Source organism: Leucoraja erinacea, chromosome 15, assembly GCF_028641065.1.
Source record: "Leucoraja erinacea ecotype New England chromosome 15, Leri_hhj_1, whole genome shotgun sequence".
NCBI classification, from domain to species: domain Eukaryota; kingdom Metazoa; phylum Chordata; class Chondrichthyes; order Rajiformes; family Rajidae; genus Leucoraja; species Leucoraja erinaceus.
Window position 1 is genome coordinate 12638132 of NC_073391.1, and position 24706 is coordinate 12662837.

The 24706-nt window shown below is 40.0% G+C and overlaps 1 protein-coding gene across 1 annotated transcript in view; it reads left to right on the plus strand.

Annotated features, from left to right (window-relative positions):
* Positions 1 to 733: 733 nt before the first annotated feature.
* The window catches only part of LOC129703950 (uncharacterized), a 37001-nt gene continuing 13028 nt past the window's right edge, over positions 734 to 24706 (plus strand). The window contains exon 1 of the mRNA XM_055646689.1: positions 734 to 1888. Within this exon, the coding sequence (XP_055502664.1) occupies positions 1809 to 1888 (80 nt within the window). The 5' untranslated portion in view covers positions 734 to 1808. The remainder of the gene's footprint in view (positions 1889 to 24706) is intronic.

The window sequence follows — 24706 nt, forward strand, 5'->3', positions numbered from 1 at the left end:
CGATGGAGCAAGTACGTATGTGGGTGGTTTGTCGGGACCTTAATCCTGCTTCTTCAGCAGTTGATGAGGGGGTTGCTGTCTGTTCCCAAAACGTGGACTCAAAGTTCACAATACCATCCTAAATACACCTGCACACTCTAAGTGGTTGTGGGACAGGGAAGTTGCATTTTGTTTCAAGGTGTCTTTGAACACGTCCTTGAATCTTTTCTTCTGGTGATTTGGATTCTCTTGCTGTGTCAAAAATGTGAACAATATTTTACTAACAATAGAGTTTTTAGTGTCGTACTCAGAAGCATTCTTCCCTTACAAATAATGTAGCACTTTGCTCTGAAGGATTAGCCCTGTTTATAAATCCATTCACAATCAATTGTAAACTAGTTTAACAGTGGCAATGACAAACTTTGCCTCATTGTCTTTGTCGCTTGTAATTAAGCTGGAAAATTTAGTTAACAAGAAAAGTAAAAAGGATGATAATGCAGGCATCGAAGTAGCTGCATATCTATTTATTTTAATTAAGCTGTCTGAAAGTAGCCAGGTGGTAAAAGTTGAGATGCCGTTTAATTTGTCTAGTCATTCAGATTTCCATTGACAACCATGTGTGAAATTACCAGAGATGTGCACTTAAGTGAATGCAAACCCATTGTGACTCTAATTAGACCATTTCAAGTTTATTCATAAAGACACAAATTTACTCTAATTTGGATCACATCAGGTTTCACTGTAATATATACAACATCATTTTCCATATTGCACTACCTGTTTCCCATCATCATGGCATCTGGCATCTGTTGCTAGAGCTGCATTTAACAAAGTGAATTTTTTTTTTTCTTACATTTTGTCCATAAGTCCAGAGGGATGAGTCTGATCCCTGTAAATCCGTTTTGGGCATTGTGACCTTGACAGTCCTTTGTCCGGTATTGTAGTTCTTGCTGCAATGCTTTCTCATCATCCGGTTTTAAGGAGATGAAAGCCACTGTCAATAGGTTGGTGAATGGGACTCACCATTGTCTCTCTTATCATTAGACCGCTCAGAAACTGTGGGCTTGGTTTACAGTGTCAATCAAAGAGAGCAGATTTTGAAGGCCACCAAAATATTAATAACCATAACCCTTATTATGACTGCACGCTGACAATTATCATTACTGTAACTCCCCATTCTTGAGAAAAGAGAAAATAATGATCTAATGTTTCCCGAATTTTCTTTGCTAGCCAAATAATGGACTTAATAAACACATTTCATTTCTTACATTGACACTAATAACATTTTTATCTGCTATAATGAGTGGTACATAAAAAAATAATGTTAACTATGAATGCATAGTACTAATTACTTACTTTGATCAATGTATTTCAATGGAGCAATTAATTTGTTATGCATATCCTTGGTTGGGGCCGCAACTGTTCATTGAATTTTAATCACTTAGAAATGGTGTGGAAAGCCACATATCCAAATTTGTTGATGACTTTACGACAAACAGCACGGTACGCAGTATAACTGGTAACATATATACTGATAGAAATAGTCAGTTCGTTAGAAGTATAGCAATGGAGTGCAGTGGAGGTGTGTGTGCGCGCGCAAGGTCATTCATGTTGGAATTAAAATGGCCGTTACAGGATACCATTAAATGGTGAAGTCAGAAGCAGTTATGGCAAATTTGCCTACAAAATGCCATAAATAAATATTGCAATGTTGATATGAACATGGAGTGAAATTATGACAGAGAGACAGAATATTAACAAAGTAGTTATAACCTTGTTATAACCAATGCCCAAAGAAGTAATAACCTTCCCGTGCCAAGTCCGTAGAGATGCAGGTCGCTGTTCCTGAAGTGCATATTCAAGGTCTTTTTAAATGCCGTGAGGGTTTCTTCCTCCACCACATCAGACAGTGAGTATTAATCTTTTACTGCCTTCCAGATTCTAAACGTTTAATGATTACTTGGTCTCTCCTTCCTATTTTGACTCCTCTATTAAAATAAATAGATTGTCCATACTTACGTACCTTAGCCCCTCATCATTTAATACCATCTTTCAAAGATGACTTGGTCTCTTTGCCACCAACACTAACACTGTGTCTCATCATTGTGAAAGATGTTGTCATATTTGTCAGCATAGTTTTTCTGACTGCAAGTGACTTTAACATACATTGTCTAATGTGTAACGTTCAACCACTTTGGTCTGAATAAAATCAATCACTATTCACTCTCTGAAGAACTGGCTTTAACTAATGCTGGAGGCTCAGAAGTAATGTTACTTAAAGGTCCATCACACTGAAACTGTATTCCTAGCCAGGATGCTGCATACCATCCATTGAGGGTCAATGGTTGTGGGGAGAAGGCAGGCGAATGGGGTTAGGAGGAAATGATAGATCAGCCATGATTGAATGGTGAAGTAAACTTGATGGGCTGAATGGCCAAATTCTGCTCCTATCATTAATGACCCTATGATTACAATACATACTACCTACCATCTTCAAATTCTTTGCTGCAACTAAAACCTACTTCCAATGCTCATTGGCCTGGTCCATGCATGCCTTTTAAAGGATGATATGATTGTGCAAAATCAACTCCCTAGCACCAGACCCACATTCCAGCAGGCATACTAAGATTCAGCACCTTTTCCACCCAGTACTCACAAGGAACCATACAACAATTAAATTTATCTTGTATCGTACATTTATCTACACCTCAGTCTGAAGAAGGGTTTCGACCCAAAACGTCACCTATTACTTTTCTCCACTGATGCTGCCTGACCCGCTGAGTTAATACAGCATTTTGTGTCTATCTTCATTTATCTACACCTTCAGCTGGAGTAATGTCAGTGTAGGGGCTTTTTCACAAAGTATCCTTACTCATTCCTTGTAAAGCCGCAAGTACATACTCACACATGTGCCTGAACTGCTCTCATTGTCAAAGTCAAGATCACAACTCTGCAGTAACTGGAAGAGTGCTGTGGTGTTGTGCATGTAATGACTGACATGAGTACTTGGGTGCATGTCTAAGTGCCGACATCCATAAGAAATCTGACCTGAGATTTATTTCAGCAATGCCTGCTGCTTCCGAGCTAGCACGCCATTACGGGAGAGAACCCAACATTGCGCTGATTTTCTGATCTTTTTAGAGCTTTTAGAAGCAGCTTAAGGGAGACATGCAGTTACATATAATGCCAGAAAATTGCATACTTTTTTTTATCCCTTGGAGGAAGATGTACATAATTCATTATAATGGAGAGACACAGAAAAAATAACAAGAAAGTCTAATGGCATGTTGTGTGCAAGGATACCAGCAAGTAAAAACAGCTGTACAAACTATTTATTAGACTTCACCTGAGTAGTGTCAGCAGTTCTAGTTACCAGTTAGGAAAGAATGATTTGCCTTGAAGGATTGCAACATAGATTTACTGACACCTGTGGTCTTTGATTTTAATTACGTTAAGATTATACAACATATCTTGCATTTCCTGAAATCTAGATAGTTGGGGGCTGATATGATCAAAGCTTTCAGTATATTAATGAGTGCTCAATTAGGATTTTTTTCCCTGTTTGGTGTGTCTACGATAGTCTGAAAATTAGAGTTAACCCCTTGGGAATGCAGTTAGGAAATGCTGAACCACAAAGACTGGAAGGAGGTTTAGGACTATCTTCTCAAAATGACAATTGCTGCTGGATAAACATAGCTTTAAGTCTGAGGTGGATGTTTATTGGCAAGTACTATAAGGCATATGAGGCAAAGGGTAGTATATGGGGTTAAGATTGGCCAAATCTCATCGGACAGTGACACTAAGTCATATAATCCTATTTCTATATTTCTGTACCTCTAAATAACCGTAATTATTTAAAAGAATGGCAAAAAAAGACATTTTATGCTTTAGTGAATAGGACTTTGGCAAATGGTTATTAGAGGGAGTCTCAAACAGATCATATTTGAATAACAATTACAACACTTAGGGAGAAAACAAGGGAACTATAAATAATTAAATAAAGTGACATAATTAGTAACTTGAAGGTGAATTAGGAAATCTACATAACAGAAGGAAAATCTGTGTATGTTGTCTGCCCCAAGATTTCATTTACTTTGGGGCCACATTTTCCGTTAGAATAATTTTAATGTCAATTGAATGGGAGCATTTGAATGTAAGTCAGAGAATACAATGTGATATGTATCATTGTATATGGAAAAGTAAAGTATTTTGTGTTGAAAATAGTGATGTGGTGAAATATAAGAGCAACAGACTTGTGCTTTCCAAAGTAGAAAATACACACATTCCCAATGCAACGAGCTACTTCAAAACCTTCTCCTGCATAACCACTCTGACTATGATATTACATCCATGTAATCTCTCGAGAGCATAGAGAGTCAAGAGTCAAGAGTGTTTTATTGTCATATGTCCCAGATAGAACAATGGCAGCAGCAAAACAGAATATGTAAACATAGTACACTGTAAACAATATAATAAACGAGAGAGAAAATAAATTCAGCGTGTTTATATGTACACACACACACACGCACAGGCACACATACGTACACACAAAAAAACACAATAATAGTGCAATAATAGCAAAAATAGTCATTGTAATTCAGGGCTTATTTGACATTGTAGTGTTTAATACCCAAATAGCTGTAGAAAAGAAGCTGTTCCTGAACCTGGACGTTACAGTTTTAAAGGCTCCTGTACCTTCTTCCCGATGGCAGGGGTGAAATGAGTGTGGCCAGGGTGGTGTGCGTCTCTGCTGATGCTGGCTGCCTTTTTTCCGGTAAATCCCTTCGATGAGGTCTGAGCTGGAGATGGGACTGGGCAGTGTTCACAACTTTTTGTGGTCTTTTTCGCTTCTGGGCATGCAAGTTGCCGAACCAGGCCATGATGCAACCAGTCAATACACTCTCAATATTTCTATGCTTATTAAACTCTGATCTTGGATGTGTGTGTATTTGTGTGTTGTGTGTGTGTGTGTATGTGATGTTCGTGGGCATTTCACATCTCCTCGAAAACACAATGCACTAGTGGTGAGATTTTTACAAATTCCGATAGGGATTTATGCCATGATGTCAAACATCGCCTTATCTGAAAAATTCATGCATTATTTCTCCAGTTATTTATGTTCACAAATCTCAAACTTGCTTGCACTGCAAGTGACGTCACCCCTATTCTGTCTTCTGTACTTCTTGGCTTCTTAACTTTCACTTCTTTAAATTCGTCACTTAGCGTTTTTAAACTGCTGCTCAGGTCGTGCTGCGCGCTCTGCTGGGCTCCTTGAAGTTCTAGAACATGGCGGCGGCGGCTGTTATCGCCGCGCAGATGAGGGTGCGGGCCAGCGCGATGGGAAGGTGGCCGTGACGGTCGGGACGGGAAAGGTCGTCTATGGAGACCTGTGATTCCTCCGTCAATCGCAGGGTCTCGTGGAATCGTGACACCTTTCCTTGCTCGTTATCCAGATCCCACCTGGCGATCTCTGGCCGTCACAGGGGGTAGGCTTCCCCTCGTGGAAGCCACGATCGGCCGGCCCTCGCTGCTTTTGACCATCCTCAGATCGCGCCCGCCAGCGGCCTCCCTCGAATCTCTGCCGCCCGCTCGCCATGGGCCCAGCAGCCCACTCGCTCGCAGTCCGCTCGCCTACCCGGCTCCCCTCCTCCTCTCCACCCCCCTCTCCTCCCCCCCCCCCCTCCCCCCTCCCCTTTTCTCCCCCCTCCCCCCCCCGTCTCCTCCCTTCTACCCCTCTTGTCTCCACCCTCCCTCTCTCTCCCCTCCCTCTCCCCTCCTCTCTCCCCCCCTCTCTCCTCTCTCCCCCCCCCTCTCCCCTCTCCCCTCTCCCCTCCCCCCCCTCCCCCTCCCCCCCCCCTCCTCTCTCTCCCCCCCTTCCTCCCCCCCCCCCTCTCCCCTCCTTCCCCCCCCCTCCTCCCCCGCTCCCCCTCCCTCCCCCTCCCCTCCACCCACCTCCCCCCCCCCCCCCCCCCACCCCCCCCCCCCCTCCGTGTGTGTGCGGGGTGGTTAATGTGTGTGGGACGGCCCCCCCCCCCCCCCCCCCCCCCCCCCCCCCCCCGCAACCATACATCGAGGGGACGGGACCCAACGGGTCCCACTTGGTCTGGTGAATTCTAAATATCTCAGGGCTTTACTGCTGCTGCTATTCTGTCTCCCAGCCCTCCCCTCCCACTTTTCCCAAATCATATGAAGATGCACACCTGGGTACCTTAATACGATATTTACTTTAATTCAGGCATTGGAAGTATATTATTATTATTACTATAAAAAGAAATAAGATTCCCATCCTTAGGTGCTAGCTGCAAACAACAGTTTAGCAGGATATAGTGTGACCATGCATTTTCCAATAACGTGTGTAAAATGGATATTGTGGATATTGTTTGGCGACGTAAGAGAATAAAAATGGGGTGCCATCATAGACAACAATAATGAGGTAGCTTCCTTCACAATTATTCCCCCGGTGAAAAACGTGCTGTATTTTTAAGTCACAATTCCAGTTGATTTGATATCAGTGAATGAATGCTTATTTTTGTCAATTTTTTCTTTATTTTAGAAGAGATGTTAACCCATTTATTTTAAACAAACCGTAGAGGATAACATTGTCAGCGAAAGAAAAATATAACAAAATATAACAAAATAATTTCCAATGGGTTGAAAGTGGCAGGTGAGAAGCTGGCTGGCGGTAACGATGAGAAATAGATTGGAAACTATCACATCTCCTTCAAGGCCCCCTGAATAGATGCTCTTATAAAAAGATGAACAACCATTTATCATGATCCAGCATCCGTATCCTCCAAGAAAGTCATGTGTTCAATTCAAATTTTTACCTGGTGTCCAGTTTCAGAACGTCGCAGTAAAATACGGTTTACACTTGCTCTCCTTCACGGGCTGGAGTCCAGTTTTCAGTAATCTTGTCTTAGAAGTACCGCTCATGGTACTTTACCTCCAACAAGGAAATATTTAGGTTTGATTATAGAAAATGCTACACATAGTCAGAAAGTTTAGCTTAGTTTAGTTTAGAGATGCAGCGCAGAAACAGGCCCTTCGGCCCACCGAGTCCGCATCGACCAGCGATCCTTGCACATTAACACTATCCTACACACACTAGGAAAATTGACACTTATACCATGCCAATTAACCTACATACCTGTATGTCTTTGGAATTTGGGAGGGAACTGAAGATCTCAGAGAAAACCCACATAGGTAATGGGGAGGACGTACAAACTCTGTACGGACAAATCTGCACAGACTATTGGTCACCCCTTCACACTGGTTCTATTTTATCCCACTTCCCCATCCAGTGCCTACACATTAGGAGCATTTGTTCCTGAAGCCAATTAACCTACAACCCCCCCCATATCCTTGGGATGTGAAAGGAACATCCGAAGCATCGGAAGGAAACCCACAGGGCAGAGAGTGTACTAGTCACAGAGAGAACATGCAAACTCTATGTAGAGAGAACCCAAGGTCAGGATCAAACCTGGGTCTCTAGCAGTGTGAGGTGGCAGCTTTACCAGCTGTGCCACTATGCTGCCTTTAGTAAAGTATCAAGTCAAAGTTAGGGTGCTGATCCTCGAGGTCATGCCTGGCTTCTTCAGAACACTGTTGGTGGTGGAAAAAGACAGTGGGATTGAAATGACGTGAGAGGCAACTAGAAGCTCAGGTTCATGCTTGCAAACTAAACAGAGCTGTTCTGTAAGTGGGTTCCCCCATGCAGTGAGACCACATCCTCAGTACAGAAAGCAGTGCGCTAAAGTGAGGTGTTTGGTTCCCTTGAAAGTAAGAAGACAAAAGTCAAAAGGCCATATATTGTATCATTAGGTATGAAATCACAGCAACTACAGCTGCTCCTCGATCCACGATGGGGTTATGTTCAGATAAACCCATCGTAAACCGAAAATATCGCAAGTCGAAAGCGCATTTAATACATTGTGATCACATGACCGGAAGTGACGTACGGCTTGCTGCCGTTGCCGAGCATTTGCCGATCGTAAAATCATAATATCGCTAGTCGAAGCATCGTAAATCAGGGAGCACCTGTATATTGGGTGGATCCTGGAATGAGATACTATGTTTTCCATGTCTGCATCTGGTGAAGTTAATTTCTGATTAGTTGTTTCATACTATTCATCCACGGATTTATTGTTAAATTTACGGATTGATCAATTTCGATCATGGATTGAAATTCATTCAAAACCATAAATTTAAGGTCCATTTCATGTGGCTTTCAAAAGAAATACTCTTTTCCAAGCAGATGGGAAGAATAAATGAAGATTGTGGGAACAACCAACATGACATTGTGGCCATAGCATCTTCCTTGTTCATGGGGCTTGAAAAGCCTCATATATGGAGGTGCAAAGAGTCCAGAGCATTGAGTGGATACTCAATGATCTCCTGTGGTCAGATATGAGGTTCCTCATGCAACCAATCTATGTGTGAAATGTTTCACGGTCTGGGATTCATCGCCACAGTTGAACTTTTGCCTCCAAGCAGCTTCCATCAAGAAGAATGTGGATGCATTGTCTGTGGCCTGAACAGATTCTTTTGAAGGATGTCCACATTCTTTGAGGGAGGCACTTCTACTGTGGGATCAATTATGTGGTATTTCTCCAATGCACTGGATACGACCCACAGTTCCTTCCATCTGAATAGTGCCCTCATAACATGGCAGTTGGCTACTTGGCCTTTTGAATTATTGTAAAGCAGTAGTGCACATTGCTATGGAAAGCTTTTACTCGGAGTCTGTTTTACACATTGCCTGTATTTTACTGGGAAACTAACAAGGCTTAAAACACTCTCTTGGTAAAAGCTTTCCACAGCAATGTACAAATGTTGCTTTTCAAGAATCAAACATTTTTTTTGCATATTAATCAGTCTTAAATAATCTTCATATTGATCCTCCATTTAAAACATGTTTATGAATCACAGAGCTAAAATTTAATTTAATTCATTTCTGTTTGAAGAAAATATCTCCCAGTTTAAGCCATGAAATCAAGCTTTTACACTGGGAATTCATATACCCCATATGCTTTCATTTACTGTTATCTTTTTTTTCCATAGACATCTGGGATTAAATACTAGCTGGCACGGTTACTAAAAATCCTTTCTACATCTGTGAGAAGTAGTATTAGTGAACTTATTTTCTTTAATCACTCTGTTTAATATAGTTAAGCACTTTTCAAGCCTGAAGTTGAATGCTTTCATGACAAGCAAATAATTTTTAAAAGTTGTATCTTCTGTCCTGTTTCTAAATAAGTTTACATTGAAATCCGTAAATGTGAAGTATTTTGTAACTATTTTAGTTCTCTGGTTTCATTTTATTTTAACATGGTAATCAAATTATATCATGTCTCTTTTTCAAATATATTTGCATACATTGACGGAACAGCACATTTAAATTTAAGGAAGAGATTTAAAAGGTGTGCTGGATTGCAGGAAAATGACAGAGCTTAACATTGAATGAAAGTTTACAAAACATCTGGTAAAGTCTAACATTAAATATCCATTACTTTGTAATCCATTAATTACATAAAAGGTAATATGTACATTATTTTGTGTTTATATGTTTATATTTTATGTCTGAAGAAGGGTCTCGACCCAAAACGCAACCCACTCCTTCTCTCTAGAGATGCTGCCTGTCCCGCTGAGTTTCTCCAGCATTTTATGTCTATCTTCGGTTTAAACCAGCATCTGCAGTTCTTTACTACACTATTTTATGTTGGAATTATAAAAAAAGTGCGAAGGCCTTTCAGGGAAAATTAAATTATCCAAACTTTCACAATCAAACTTTCTTAGCAGAGAATTAAATTCATATATTTTAGTATCTTTTTATTATAAATTATATAAAAGCAATCTATATAAAAAGCTGGCTGTATAGAATAGTTTTTGTTAATCATTACTGAAAACAGTATCAATGTCCATATTCAATACAGGAACTGTTATTTCACAATATGAGCAATACTACTATGAGCAGTTCCATAATACTGTTGTAGATAAGATATGATTGTTGCAAGGCAATGAAGCAAACATTGGTACAGTAAGTCTATGTGACCATTAGAGTAAGTGGTGGGGACTGTTATTTGCGGTTGTAAAATATTTTAAATCCGTATGTAGGATTGGACGACAATGTAGAAATGAAAGATAACCATAATTGAAGAATTGCTTCAGCTATAATAGAACGCAAAGCCACAGTACTGTAATGTCAGCTCTTTTTCTTGTGAAATTAAAAAATTCCAAACTATATAAGAAATTAAGGAATGAAATTATAAAATACATAAAATTCAAGTAACAGGTATACATAAAATCCAGTTATTTTATGTGCAATCATAAAATGAAATTATAGAATGCATAAAACTAAATTTACATGAAAGCATAAAAGTATAATCAAAGCTGGTGAAATTTTGCCAGTTCTTCCTCTTTAATGTTTGTGACAGAAGTAGTTGAATTGTGTGCACAAGGTTCTAGTAATGCTTTTGCTTCTGCTCACTCTGCTTACAGGGTCCAGCTTCCCAAAATGATAATAAGTATTTTGATAGTTTTCCCATATTTTAATGTTGGCTCCTTATCTGCAATGTCAGCATTTTGTCCAAGTCTTTCTGACAAGGTTAACGCCCACAGCCATTTCCTGTTATGCCTCATACTGACCATGGTGGGCTGCTGTATATTTTCCAACGCCCACTCTTCTGTCTCTAGAAGGAGATCATGTCATTAGACACAGACAATGAATCATTATAATTGCTCTAATATGACAAAACTGCTATGCTGCCTTAAAGGGACCACATCCTTTTGCCAGCATACATCCTATCATTCCAAATATCATTGCAAAGAAAATATGTTGAAGTTTAATTAAAAACCTGAAGCCCATTTAGAGCAAGTAAACAAATTGGCTTTATATTATGAATTTATATTATACATTTTATTATATATCTCTATATGACCAATTGTATTTGGCACAAATTGCACACTATTTCAATGTGAATTCTATGCTCTGGGTACATGCTAAAGTAATCACTTAAATTTCTTAATTAAAGTAAAATACTTCAAGATTTTGATCTCTGTTGTACAGGTTAAAGTCCCTGAAATGTTCTCCATAAAGGAAATGGACATTGATCCAATTTTTCTTACAGTGTTTTGATTCTACAAGAGAGCTCAGGAGAGCTAATGATTTCTAAAACTTTTCCAGCCAGGAGTTATGTGTCTCTGTACATGTAAACCTGAGGGATTTCTTGGTAGTTGTACAAGCCAATTCTTCAGCAAGCACCGAGCCCTTGTCTACAGAAATTTTGCAGCTCCTCCTGTGTATAATTTTCAACAGATAAATATTCAGCAAATGGCAAACTTCCGTGGAAATGGTTCACATCTGTTTTCACTTCCTCTAAATCATCCTCGAGAAATATTTAGAAGACAGTAATTGACAGAAAATTATTTTCTTCAAAAAATGACTGCCAAGCAGTTATTATCGAGGCAAATGCAAGAGGGGGGGAAAACAAAGAGATTAGTAAAAGGATGAGTATATCTTTCTATCATGACAACCTTTATCCTTTTGGCCAACAAACAATATGTGAGCTGTATTGGGAGGTTAAAAATTGGGTGAGGGGCCTTTACCAGAAATAATAACTTCCTTGAGAATAACTTACTTGCTACTCACTTTTATGCTATTGGCATTTTTCAACTTCATGCAAGTGGCATATTCAAGTGTAATCGATGCATTCACCACTATAGTTTATTTTAAAAGGAACTCTTATTTCAGCATTGTATCAAGATCCACACATGTTTATACTGAAACAATGAATCCTTTCTGCCTCATCCATTGATGAATTCTCTTGATGTATTACAGTAACACACAAGACAGACTTTGCTAACTTTTAACATTTTGCAGTTTGTTTATGTTTTACCACAATGCTGCACTTCTCTCAAAAAATATTCAGCAGGTCAGGTAGCATCCCTGGAGACTGAAGAAGGGTCCCGATGTGAAACATCACCAATCCATGTTCTCCAGAGATGCTGCCGGACCTGCTGACCTACTCCAGCACTTTATGCCTTCTACTGCAAACCAGCATCTGCAGTTCATTGTATCTATAGAAATGTTCAATTAAAAACAAGAGCTTTTTAACATTGTATACACTAAATATTACTCCAGGAGAGTAAATAAGTCAGTGACAGGTTGCTGGGTACACGTAACTTCCACTAGAAAACAATAGGTATTTCTCGCGGCCTTGGCTTGGTTTAGTTTAGTTTGGTTTAGAGATACAGCACTTCGGCCCACAAGTCCGCACCGATCAGCGATACCCGCACATTAACACCATCCTACAAACACAAGGGACAATTTACAATTTTACCAAGCCAATTAACCTACAACACTATACATCTTTAGAGTGTGGGAGGAAACCGGTGATCCTGGAGAAAACCCACGCAGGTCACGGGGAGAATGTACAAATTCGATGCAGACAAGCACCCATAGTCAGGATCGAACCCGGGTCTCTGGCACTGTAAGGCAGCAACTCTACCAGTATGCCATCATGCTGCCTCTTGGATTCAGCACATAGTCTACAATTATAGTCATCATTAACATTTATGACCACAGTTCACAGAGGAGTTAAAATCAACATATGGTCCATTTTTAAATAGAGGAGTTCAAATGGAGCATTTTTTATTACGTTTAAGAAAGAACTGCAGATGATGGAAAATCGAAGGTAGACAAAAATGTTGGAGGAACTCAGCGGGACAGGCAGCATCTATGTAGAGAAGGAATAGGCGACGTTTCGGGTCGAGGCCCTTCTTCAGACTTCTGAAGAAGGGTCGAGATCCAAAACGTTGCCTATTCCTTCTCTCCATAGATGCTGCCTCACCCGCTTAGTTTCTCCAGCGCTTTTGTCGACCTGCCAATTTTATGACATTCCTTTTATAGTCCTCAATGTAGACACCATTTATAAAGCATTGGCTTGCATTTTTAAGGAGAACTTTCTTGCAAACCTCCCTGGTATCAATGGAAGTTGTGAGATATGGATAGAAAGAGACAAATAATTACTTTTTTTTAATGGAGGCACAAGAAACTGCAGATGCTGTAAGGGTGGCACAGTGGCGCAGTGGGTAGTGTTGATGCTTTACAGCACCCGAGACCTGGCTCATTCCGGACTACGGTGCTAGCTCTACGGAGTTTGTATGTTCTCCCTAAGACTGCATAGGTTTTCTCTGAGTGGTCTGGGTTCCTCTCACATTCCAAAGATATACAACTCTGTAAGTTAATTGGCTTCTGTAAATTGTAAATTGTCCCTAGTGTGTAGGATAGTGCTAGTGTGTACTGGGTGATCACTACTTGGCGTGAACTCAGTTGGCCAACGGGCCTGTTTCCACTAAAGTTTTCTCTAAAGTCTAATCAAATTGCTAGAGGAATTTAGCTGGGCAAGCAGCATCAGCGGAAGGAATGGGCAGATGACATTTCCCAATACAACACATCATCTGCTCCTTCCCTCCGCAAATACTGCCCATTGACCCATTGAGTTTCCAGAACTTTGTGTTTTGTGTTGTTAATGATAGTTTAAATCATTTTCAATTGTTATTTCATTTGTAATAATTTTGAAATTATTCTGAAAGAGAGGAGAGTGACATTCGGGAGCACATTCAAGTCAAGTCAAGTCAAATCAAGTCAAGTGAGTTTATTGTCGTGTCCCTGATAGGACAATGCAATTTTTGCTTTGCTTCAGCACACAGAAAATAGTGGCCATTTACTACAAAACAGATCAGTGTGTCCATATACCATAATATAAATATATACACACATGAATAAATAAATTGATAAAGTGCAAATAACAGATAATGGGTTATTGATAATCAGAGTTTTGTCCGAGCGAGGTTTAATGGCTGTGGGGAAGTAGCTATTCCTGAGCCTGGCCTGACAACAGCTCGCATGGTTTTGCTGCAACAGGAGCTTTGACGCAAAACATCACCCATTTCTTTTCTCCAGAGATGCTGCCTGTCCTGTTGAGTTACTCCAGCATTTTGTATCTTTCGTCAGTGTAAACCAGCACCTGCAGTTCCTTCTTACACAGGAGTTTGGAGAAGGAACTTGTTCTGTCCCACTCACTACATCACATGAAGAGCTGTCACTGATCCAAGGACCTGGCTTTGAGACAGCCTGGCAAATCAACACCTGACTTTCAGACAGCCTGGCAAATCAACATACCCCTCCATTTTTGCTGAAATGGAGATCATACACTGCATGTATAAATTGAAGACCAGGAACGAGCCTGTCTAGTACTGGAATATGAACATATGAGCTATTACACTCAATGATGGCCACTGGCCCTCCAGCCCACTGTCTTTCTTTCATACACCATTCTCGAAAAAGGGATATTTTCATGAGCTTCCATTCAGTCAAATTATATTATCAAAACAGACCTGTAATAGCTATGTTGCTCAATTGTAATGTTGGCCATCCGTGTTTAAAGGTTTTGAGCATGCAGGAAGTACTCACAACCAAAAGGATCATCTTTTACATTACAGCTTATATCACAGAGATGCATTTCACAAATTATAACTAACTCCTGCCACATGAAAGTGTTTTCAGTCGTGACACAGTCCTCAACTTACATTAAAATATATAGGAAGGAACTGCAGATGCTGGTTTACACTGAAGAGAGACACAAAATGCTGGAGTAACTCAGCAGGACAGGCAGCATCTCTGGAGAGAAGGAATGGGTGACGTTTCTGGTCGAGACTCAGGCGAGAGGAAAACTAGATGTCTGAAAGGGTACAAAGAGCATGTAAGTTGTGAAAATGACAGATTTTTTTTTTAGTTTAGTTTAGAGATACAGCATGGAAACAGGCCTTCAACACATCGGGTCCATGCCGACCAGCGATCCCCACACATTAACACTATCCTACACACGCTAGGGGCAATTTTCACATTTACCAAGCCAATTAACCTAGTACATCTCTGGAATGTGGGAGGAAACTGACGCAGGTCACAGGGAGAATGTACGAACTCCGTACAGATAGCACCCGTAATCGAGATCGAACCCGGGTCTCTGGCACTGCACTCGCTGTAAGGCGGCAACTTTACAGCTGCGCCACCGTGACTGCACGGTGAAAACAATAAAATGTTCTGTTTTATTTTCCCATAAAGAACACTGAACATCGATGTTTCTAAAGTTGGGAGTTAATTTGACCTTTTTTCTGCATCACATTGGCATTGTTATTTTTTAATAGAGCGTAGATTATCAAATTGATTGGAACTAGAGTGCGTTGAAAGGTTTAATACATGAAAGCAAACATACTGTGGAAGATAGAAATCTGAAATAAAAAATAAAACATGGGATATGCTCAGCAGGTGAGGAAGCATCTGTAAAAAGAGAAATACGGTTAATTTTTCAGGTCAATGACTTTTCATCAATTCTGATGAAAGGTCATGGACCCGGAAAGGCTTAATGTTTATTCTCAGCCAAAGGAACTTCAAATAGACGCAGAATGAGAGCAGTTTATTCATGGACTTATAAACTACTTACTATTGTGCAACTTTAAACAGAGAAGACAAAGGGGTGATAAGTGTTTTATTGGCCACAGCACAGCAAAGGAAATATGATGTTGAATAGTTTCTCGGTGATGCAGAGATGCACCTTTTTGTAGGTGGTCGGAAGGAAGTGTAGATGCAGAGGAAATTGTTGGGGGAAGATAGGCGCACAACTCTAAATAAGTAAAGAAAATAATGGATTTACTAGCAGGTGAAAGGAGTTTATCTGAAGGTATTCACAACTGTTACAGGTCTCAAAGTAACACTGAACCTAAAGACTCTTGCAAGCCATGCTAGAAAATTGCAATTACACTAAAGATGGTTAGAATCGATTAAACATTTTAGAGATGTGGTTAGAAATCATCTTCTCCTCCAGTGATTTTTTTTAAATGAAGTTGATCACAAAGAATGCCGCAAATAGAAAATGTCCTCCATGTCATGTCACACTGCCATGGATGATCCATAGAAGAAATGTATTGTTGATTCAGAAGGAACTGTACTGTACCGTGCAGGGATGAAGGAGAGCAACATCTTCCTGTTCATTTCATTAAACATGATGGGCAGCACAAAAGTATTATTAAATATGAATCAGAAACAGGTACTGGGGGTAATAAAACAATTGCTTCTTTATGAATGAAGTAAAATATTGGGATATTCCTCAACATAAAAAAAATCAAATTGTTAATGTAGCTGTCCTCTGGCAGGATAATGAACATCAAAATAAGATACAAAAAATCAAACTGCTCCAATTCAAATTGAAGGCTAAAATCTCGCAGTGGTGGGATAGGGTTGGTTTTAAAAGTTTCCATGGTGAAAGCACTTCCACGTGCTTTTGGTGAAGATCTATTGTCGTGGTCTGAATTTATCCAAAGTAATTACAACATATTTCCAAAAAAGAATGATTTGGAAGTCATCTTGGAGAAAATGGCATTTCTCTGTCTCTGCACTTTGAAAGTGATAGAAGTCATGGGTTGGGAGGTGCAGTCAAAGTAAGAGTTTACTCATCCAAGATATGATTTTTTTTCAATCAAATATGCCAAAGGAGATGCAACACCAAATTTGAATATTTATTATGAATTGCAGATACATAGTAATTACCAAGTGCTTAATCATTGTGATGTTAAGAAGGTCAATTACTGCCAATTTTATCATTTAATTCTGCTCAAGCAGCTAGAAGAGGAATGATATTTCGCCAACATCCTGATGGCTTCAAGCAACCAAGAGCATTTGTCTTCCATATCTTAAGTTGCCATGAAATCAATTATTCATTGATCAAACGTGTGGTCCATATAATCATGTTTGGAGCGAAGACGTCTCACAATTCTGACAGCTGCCATTCAGATATCTTTTGATTTCATGAAACAAACAAAGACTGACAAGTTTCACATTCTTCATGATGTAAGGATTGCCTATTTCACCTTGAATTTAAAATATAAGCTGATATTTAGATTGTGTATCAATTTGAACAAATAGTATTGAATGCCAGTAGAGATTATTTTGTCCCACCTACTAATGCCCACTTTGCAAATTGCTCACGATTCCACCGTGAAGAAATAATTTACTGACCAACCGAACTTAAAGCCTCTCTCAACTAGTAATACTCAACACTGTGCAATTCCATGTTAGCGACCATGTGGTGAGTGGCTGCTCCTTGTTTCTGAAATTATACAAGGCGGACTTTGCCATGAATTGGCAAAAAGAGCTAACATTCATTTCCTTTGTGTTGTTATTCCAGTTAATTTGCAAGGCCGTATAATCCAGGGTTTACATGCAAACCCTCCTGGTCATGGAATGAAATGACTAGCTGGAAGGCACATATATGAGGGAGGAAGCAACTGGAAGATGTTGTTCATGTCTATTAAACCTGTCAGTTATTCAAAAAAATAAATCCTAGGCAATGACCAAAAAGGCCATCGCTGCAAATTCATATTGATTTTGTGAAAATGAAAACATAAAAAATGTTACCTTGGATTTTTCTTGGGTTGTTAACTTACTCAACCACAATGATTAGTATATAATGGTACTTATATAAACTTGACCTGATATAAACTTTATTTAGAACCAATCTTTGACAATGTTCGGACATAGGATGTTTTTCAACTTTTGTGAACAGTGAAAACAGTTACATATTTGGAAAAAAAAAGCACGCAGAGCCAAAACCGGAATTGTTGGAAGCTGCTCAGCCAGTTCTAAGGAAGGATCACTGGCCCAAAAGGACAACTAGTTTCTCTTTTCACAGATGCTGCCTGACTGGCTGATTTCTTCCAGCATTTCTGTGTTTTGAGAGTTATGTTTCTGTTAACATTCTAGTGCATGCACATTTCCAATGTACCTTGTAAGGTTGTATCATCAAGCGCACTTACATTGCAAGACCACCTTTCCTTCTCTCGTTATGCTTTTCCCTCACCATCACTGTCACTCACTCACATGCTTACGAAATTTGAAGCCTGTCAGGTGAGTTCATGTCATTGTACGAGATTCTCAAAAGAAAAGTGGTAAATAGTATGAATGAGTTTCATATATCATTCAAGAGGAAACCAAGTCTGTCAGTATCCTTAAAGCCAGTATGCAGACCAACTTGGCTGAGGTTGAATGGAAAACTAGACATAGGTTTGTTCGAAGAAAAACAGAACATTTAAAGAAATAGTTCCAAACTCTCAATGTGTGCGCATTCCATTGAGAAATAAAAGCTTCATGGGAAAAGCGATCCATCTGTGACTGACAAAGAAGGTTAAGGACCGTACTAAATTAATAGAAAAAGCTCACAAGCTTGGCAAGGGGAGTCGTAAGCCTGAGGGTTGGAAGAGGTCTGGTTCTGGCAGCGGATGCCCACAAAATTGATGAAGAGGCAGTGCATAAAATCGGAGAATAATTTTGGAAGAAATACAAAAAAAAAACCTATAAAAGACTCAATAACTATGTCAAATAGAAAAAGGTTGTAAAAAATACATATGAGTCCTTGGAGGCAGGGGGAAGGAGAAATTATTGTGGGGAACAAAAGAAATGGCAAAGGATTTAAATAAATACTTTCTATCTCCCTTCACTGTAGAAGAAATAATAAATAAACTAGAAAGGTGGAGAACAAGTGGTCAAATGACAAAGAGAAATGCCAACTAATTAATATTAGTAAATAGGGAGGAAAAGCATTTAGGAGCCAAATCAGTCCCTTGGACCTGACATCATGCATTTCTGAGTTATAAGAAAGGAGGGTACAATGGTGTCTAGGCTTTGGAAATAGTCCTAGCATGGTAGTGGTAAATGCTACACTGTGCAGGTGGATGAGGGAAATTAGATAATTTTAGGTCATTCATCCATCATTGGTGTTTTCTGAAAGAAAACTAGTGTTGGATAAAGCTTGTTGAGATTTCAGAAGAAAGCTAGATAGAGTAAAAGGGGGGACATATTTGGGTTGGCAAAAGCCATTTGATGAGGTAGAACAAACATAATTAAAATTCCAAATATAACATAGGATAGGGGATATTATATTAAAATAGATAGAACCTTAGTTAAAGAACTGAAAATAAATAGGCATAATTGAGTATTTTGGGGGGGGGTGATATGGAATCTGGACCATTTGGGTGCCCTAGATTAAGACATGGATTCCCATTTCTTTGCAATACTGGAAAAAATAGAACATGTAAAGTATTAGAGTTTTGATATTACCATTGGTATTGGTTTATTATTGTCCAACATACCGAGAAACAGTGAACAACTCTGTTAGAAATCAATGCAATGTAAGCTGAAGAAGGGTCTTGACCCAAAACGTCACCTATTCCTTTTCTCCATAGATTCTGCCTAACCCGCTGACTTACTCTAGGTTTTTGGGACTGTCTACTGTTTAATCCAGTATCTGCAGTTCCTCCCTACACACAATGTAAGCCCTTATTGGCAGATACAGTATATTCATCTTAACTGACAGCTGAATTGGTCTGTGGTTCTTCCACTAGTTCAAACCATTGAGAAGAGTCAGGATCACAAGAGGCCTCAGAAGGCACATTTTCAGTCTTTTTTATAATATTCTCTGTTGGCCCAGCAGAAACAAGAGTGCTGATGAAAAGCTTTCTGCAAAGTTTACGTCTACCCAAATCTGGGATTCAATTTCTGATTGCAAACCCTGCAGTTAACCTTTCCATACACACACCAAGAACTGCTCCCTCTTTACTTTGCAATGATCTCCCACCACTCAATCTTTTATTGCTGCCTGTCAGCGTGTTGTTCTCAATGAACATCTGACCAGGGCCATGCTGATGAGGCCTGGGAATAAATATGGGGCTACTGAAAGGGGTCAGCTGAATTTTCTATCCGCCATGGAAAAGACAATTCCTACCTTAGGTTAAAATGGGGCCTTGTGTTGCAAACGGAATGCTCTTCAAGAGGAAGAATGCAAACACAAGAGAAGCAACACAAAGCTTAGATGAATATATAGAATCTCCAGGCAGACTGGGGCACAAAACCTAAGCACTGACACAACACACAAAACAGTTTTTTTAATGTTAACGTAATTGTTTATTCCTGAACCTTTGCCCACCGTTTACTGCAGATAGATATTGCCAGGAGACAGCGGGACACAGCCAGCCTGAGAACGAGTGGCTAAATATGCAGAGCTTTTGGCCTCCATTTCTAAACTATACGTTAAGTGACAGGCTAAATTTAATTAATGGTACAAAGTCAAAACAGGTCTCTGTTTCAAGCATGGAACACACTGGGATTTGTTTTCCTCATTTTCTGAAGGTCCACAGTATGTGGTGAACCTTCAAGTCTGAAGGGAATGTGGTCAAGTATATTGCTGTGCTTTTGTGTTGCTTCTACAGTCTTATGGTTATATGAGTTCAATAATCTTAATTAATTGTATGCCTTGTGAAGCCTTTTGAAGCAAGCATAATTTTGTCTGTTACATAAAAGATTACCTTCTGCATGATGTCTCATATTATTCCAGCACAACATGTGGGCTGGATCGCATTCCATTTGCAGATAATCTAATCGGCTAGCTTCCATCTGCAGATAAACAGCTTTTACTTCATTCAACTGTGTCCAGTCTTCCACTAAACTTCATAACAGAAAAAGAGGCCAGGTACTGCCTTGGAGACTGTCGGGGCTGAGGTTGCAGAGTTCCATTATACAAAGCTAATTTGCATTTATATAGCAACTTTAAAGTTGAGAAATATCCCAAGGTGTTTCACAGAAATGTGAACAAAGTGGACACTGACCAAAGAAGCAGAGATTACAAGATTCTCAATAAACTTGGTCGACGGCATGGACATGTAAAATGTTTTTAAAGCAGAAAAGAGACAAGGTTTTGGAGAAAATGTCAGATATTCAAGAAACAAAAGGCACAAAGTCTAAAAGTATGATAAAGAGAACTGCAAATGTAATGATGTATATTTAGAGGAATACAGAGTGAGAAATTATAGTTTGGTTGTAATTTGATGTGTTTATAACCAGAGCCAATATAGGCCAAGGTTGAGATAGACACAAATTGCTGGGGTAACTCAATGGGTCAGGCAGTTTCTCTGGAGAAAAAGGTTAGGGATGAGTAGACTTTATGTAATTTCAGACACAGGGGGAAATGTTTCAGATCGGCTTTGAAGGCTAAGATTTGAAGTAATCAATTGAGAAGTGCTTTGGTGAAAGTCTCAGTGAAAGAGGGTCTGATATAAGGCTAGAACCAGGCAGGTTGATGGGGATAGTGGTCTTTGTTGTGAAAGTGTGGTAAGTCGGGCACTTCAGTTAATGTTTGGACAAGGGGCCAAGGCAGTAGACAAGGAAGACAAGGAAAAAGGTCATGATAAGGATGGATATGGAGTTCATCTCATGGAGAATGAGGGGTCTATACAGGTGGAGGAAGTTGGTCATATCAAAGCTTAACTGATGGACAAGTAGTGTGGCTCGATTGTAGGGGTATCAAGGTAGGCATTGGGTAGGTAGCACTAAATATTATAACCTTACATGTAGATTCACAATGTAGAAAATAGGTGCAGGAGTAGGCATTCAGCCCTTCGAGCCAGCACTGCCATTCAATATGATCATGGCTGATCTTCCAAAATCTCTGCTCAGTGATATAAAAGTTAACACAAGAAAAAGGAAAAAGGAAGATGGTATGAAAATGTCTCAGCCTTACTCTTCTGTCAATTAATGCTTGGTTCTCTCTTTCTCTCAGTCAATGTGCCATCTTCACCAATTCCTTCTCCCCAGAGATGCTGTCCATCCCGCTGAGTTAGTCAAGTCAAGTCAAGTCAAGTCAAGTTTATTTGTCACATACACATACGAGATGTGCAGTGAAATGAAAGTGGCAATGCTCGCGGAACAACAAAACAACCAAACAAATTATAAACACAATCATAACACACATATTATTTTACATAATAAATAATAAAAGGAAAAACGTTCTGTACAGTTAGTCCCTGGTGAGAAAGGCATTTACAGTCCGAATTGCCTCTGGGAAGAAACTCCTTCTCAACCTCTCCGTTCTCACTGCATGGCAACGGAGGCGTTTGCCTGACCGTAGCGGCTGGAACAGTCCGTTGCAGGGGTGGAAGAGGTCTCTCATGATTTTGTTTGCTCTGGAGTTGCACCTCCTGTTGTATAGTTCCTGCAGGGGGGTGAGTGAAGTTCCCATAGTGCGTTCGGCCGAACGCACTACTCTCTGCAGAGCCTTCTTGTCCTTGGCAGAGCAATTCCCGAACCAGATGGTTCTACAGCCTTTTGTGTCTATCTTCGGTTTAAACCAGCATCTGCAGTTCCCACCTACACGAGCCATCTTTTGCTGGTTATTGTGAAACGTCCTTACTTTCAGCTAGTGTGTGTCAGCTTCTCTCTATCTGTTCACATTTTGCTCCTACTCTGCCAATTTAAGACTCTGACATCTAGAATAATATTGAGAAGGACTTTTTCCTCTTCCAGATCATGAAGTCTGCTGACACAAGGAACTGCAGATGCTGGATGACAAAATAAAGACACAAAGTGCTGTAGTAACTCAGTGGGTCAGGCAACATCTCTGAAGAGTTTCAGATTGGGTCCGATCCAAAATCTTCTTCTTCTTCTTGAGCCCTTTGCTCCTCTTGGGAGCATAGGCCATTGATGCAAAATGTCTGATCCAAAATCTCACCCATTTATGTTCTCCAGAGATGTAGCCTGACCTGCTGAGCTAGTCCAGCACTTTGTGTCATGAAGTTTGTTGTGGGAAATAAAAGCAGAAAATGCAGGAAACCCTCAACATATCATCTGCATCTGTGGAAATTCCCGGGATGGGGGGACTGTCATATGCTGAGAGAATGGAGCGGCTGGGCTTGTACACTCTGGAGTTTGGAAGGATGAGAGGTTATCTTATTGAAACATATAAGATTGTTAAGGGTTTGGACACGCTGGAGGCAGGAAACATGTTCCCAATGTTGGAGGAGTCCAGAACCAGGGGCCACAGTTTAAGAATTAGGAGTAAGCCATTTAGAACGGAGACGAGGAAACACTTTTTCTCACAGAGAGTTGTGAGTCTGTGGAAACCTCTGCCTCAGAGGGCGGTGGAAGCCAGTTCTCTGGATACTTTCAAGAGAGAGCTAGATAGGGCTCTTAAAGATAGCCCTATCTAGCTCTCTCTTGAAAGAGTCAGGGGATATGGGGCGAAGGCTTGAACGAGGTACTAATTGGGGATGATCAGTCATGATCACATTGAATGGCGGTGCTGGCTCGAAGGGCCAAATGGCCTACTCCTGCACCTATTGTCTATTGTCTACTGAAAGAAAAATGGTGGTAACGTTTAAAGTTGAAGACTCAACATTAGTCCTGGAAAATGTAAAGGGTGCAGAGAAGGTGTGCAGAGACAGATTCTCATGGAAAAGAACATCACCGACGGGAGATAAAGCAGGAATAAAGTTGGCTGTGAAGTTATTTAGTGGATAGATTAATGAGAACAGTGCATAAGAAAGAAAGCAAGCAAAGGGGCATGTAAAGTCTGTGGAATATGGTTAGAGCAGTGGCATGAAAATTGAAACCAAAAGTAGAAATTTGAATATGCCCTCCAAGTGAGGAGAGACAAACTGAGTTCCAGACAAGTGGATATCTGCACAGCAGAACTCGCTGATTCTGATGCAAACAAAGAAAATGTGTTCTCTGACATCGTTGAATTCTGATTTCAAGGCTGTATCATACCCAGTGCTGCTGTTTCCCAAGTTACATTGGAGAGCTACAGGAGGGTATTGACAGTGAGGGAGTGGAATAGAGATTTATAGTGAAGCACAGGGTCACCTCCATGGATTGACTGAAGGCACTCTGCAAAGTGGTCATGCAATCTTTATTCAGTTCCTCCGATAAAAAAAAGGAAACCACATTTAATTATTTGTTGCCCCCATACTCAGTCACTGTTATTTGTGTTGGTCATTGGGGAGCTCTCAGTTGGTTGGAGTACAGCTCTACCTATCAGTTGATGTTTAGTTCTCACTCTACTGACATGATTATCAAAGATAATATTGAGAAAGGGAGACACAAAAAGCTGGAGTAACTCAGCGGGACAGGCAGCATTCCTGGAGAGAAGGAATGGGTGAAGTTTAGGGTCAAGACCCTTCTTCACACTCATCTGGGCTTGACCCAAAACGTCGGTCTGAAGAAGGGTCTCGACCCGAAACGTCTATCTTCGGTTTAAACCAGCATCTGCACTTCCTTCCTACTCATAATATTGAGAAAGACGTCTTTCTTCCAGGTCACATAAAATGCCGCGGGTAACTTCTGAAATATCTTAAGAATGGATAATAGAATTCACCCTTAAATTGACTGAGACGTTATAGGAGAGAATCATTAAAGCAAAAATCAGATGTGATATCGGTAATCACAATGAATTGATAACCTATCAATAATTTTATCTTTGATTACCGAAGAATTATTTTCTTTTAACCAAACCTTTTGATAGATGCTTACTTTATTATTCATTTAGATTATTTCAAACCAAGTTATGTGTGGATATATAATGGTAAAATGAGGTAGGGATAGTTTCTATATTAAACAGGGGCATACTGTAACTGTGTCAGGGTATTCTAGTTCCTCCTATCAACATGTATTTACGAGCATTCACAAGAAACCACTTCCTAATTCAGGGCTTTCAATCTAAGATAAGTGTTAAGTTATAACCATAATGTGAAGAAGGGTCTCAACCTGAAATGTCACCCATTTCTTCTCTCCAGAGATACTGCCTATCCCGCCGAGTTGCTCCAGCATTTTGCGTCGATCTTTGCT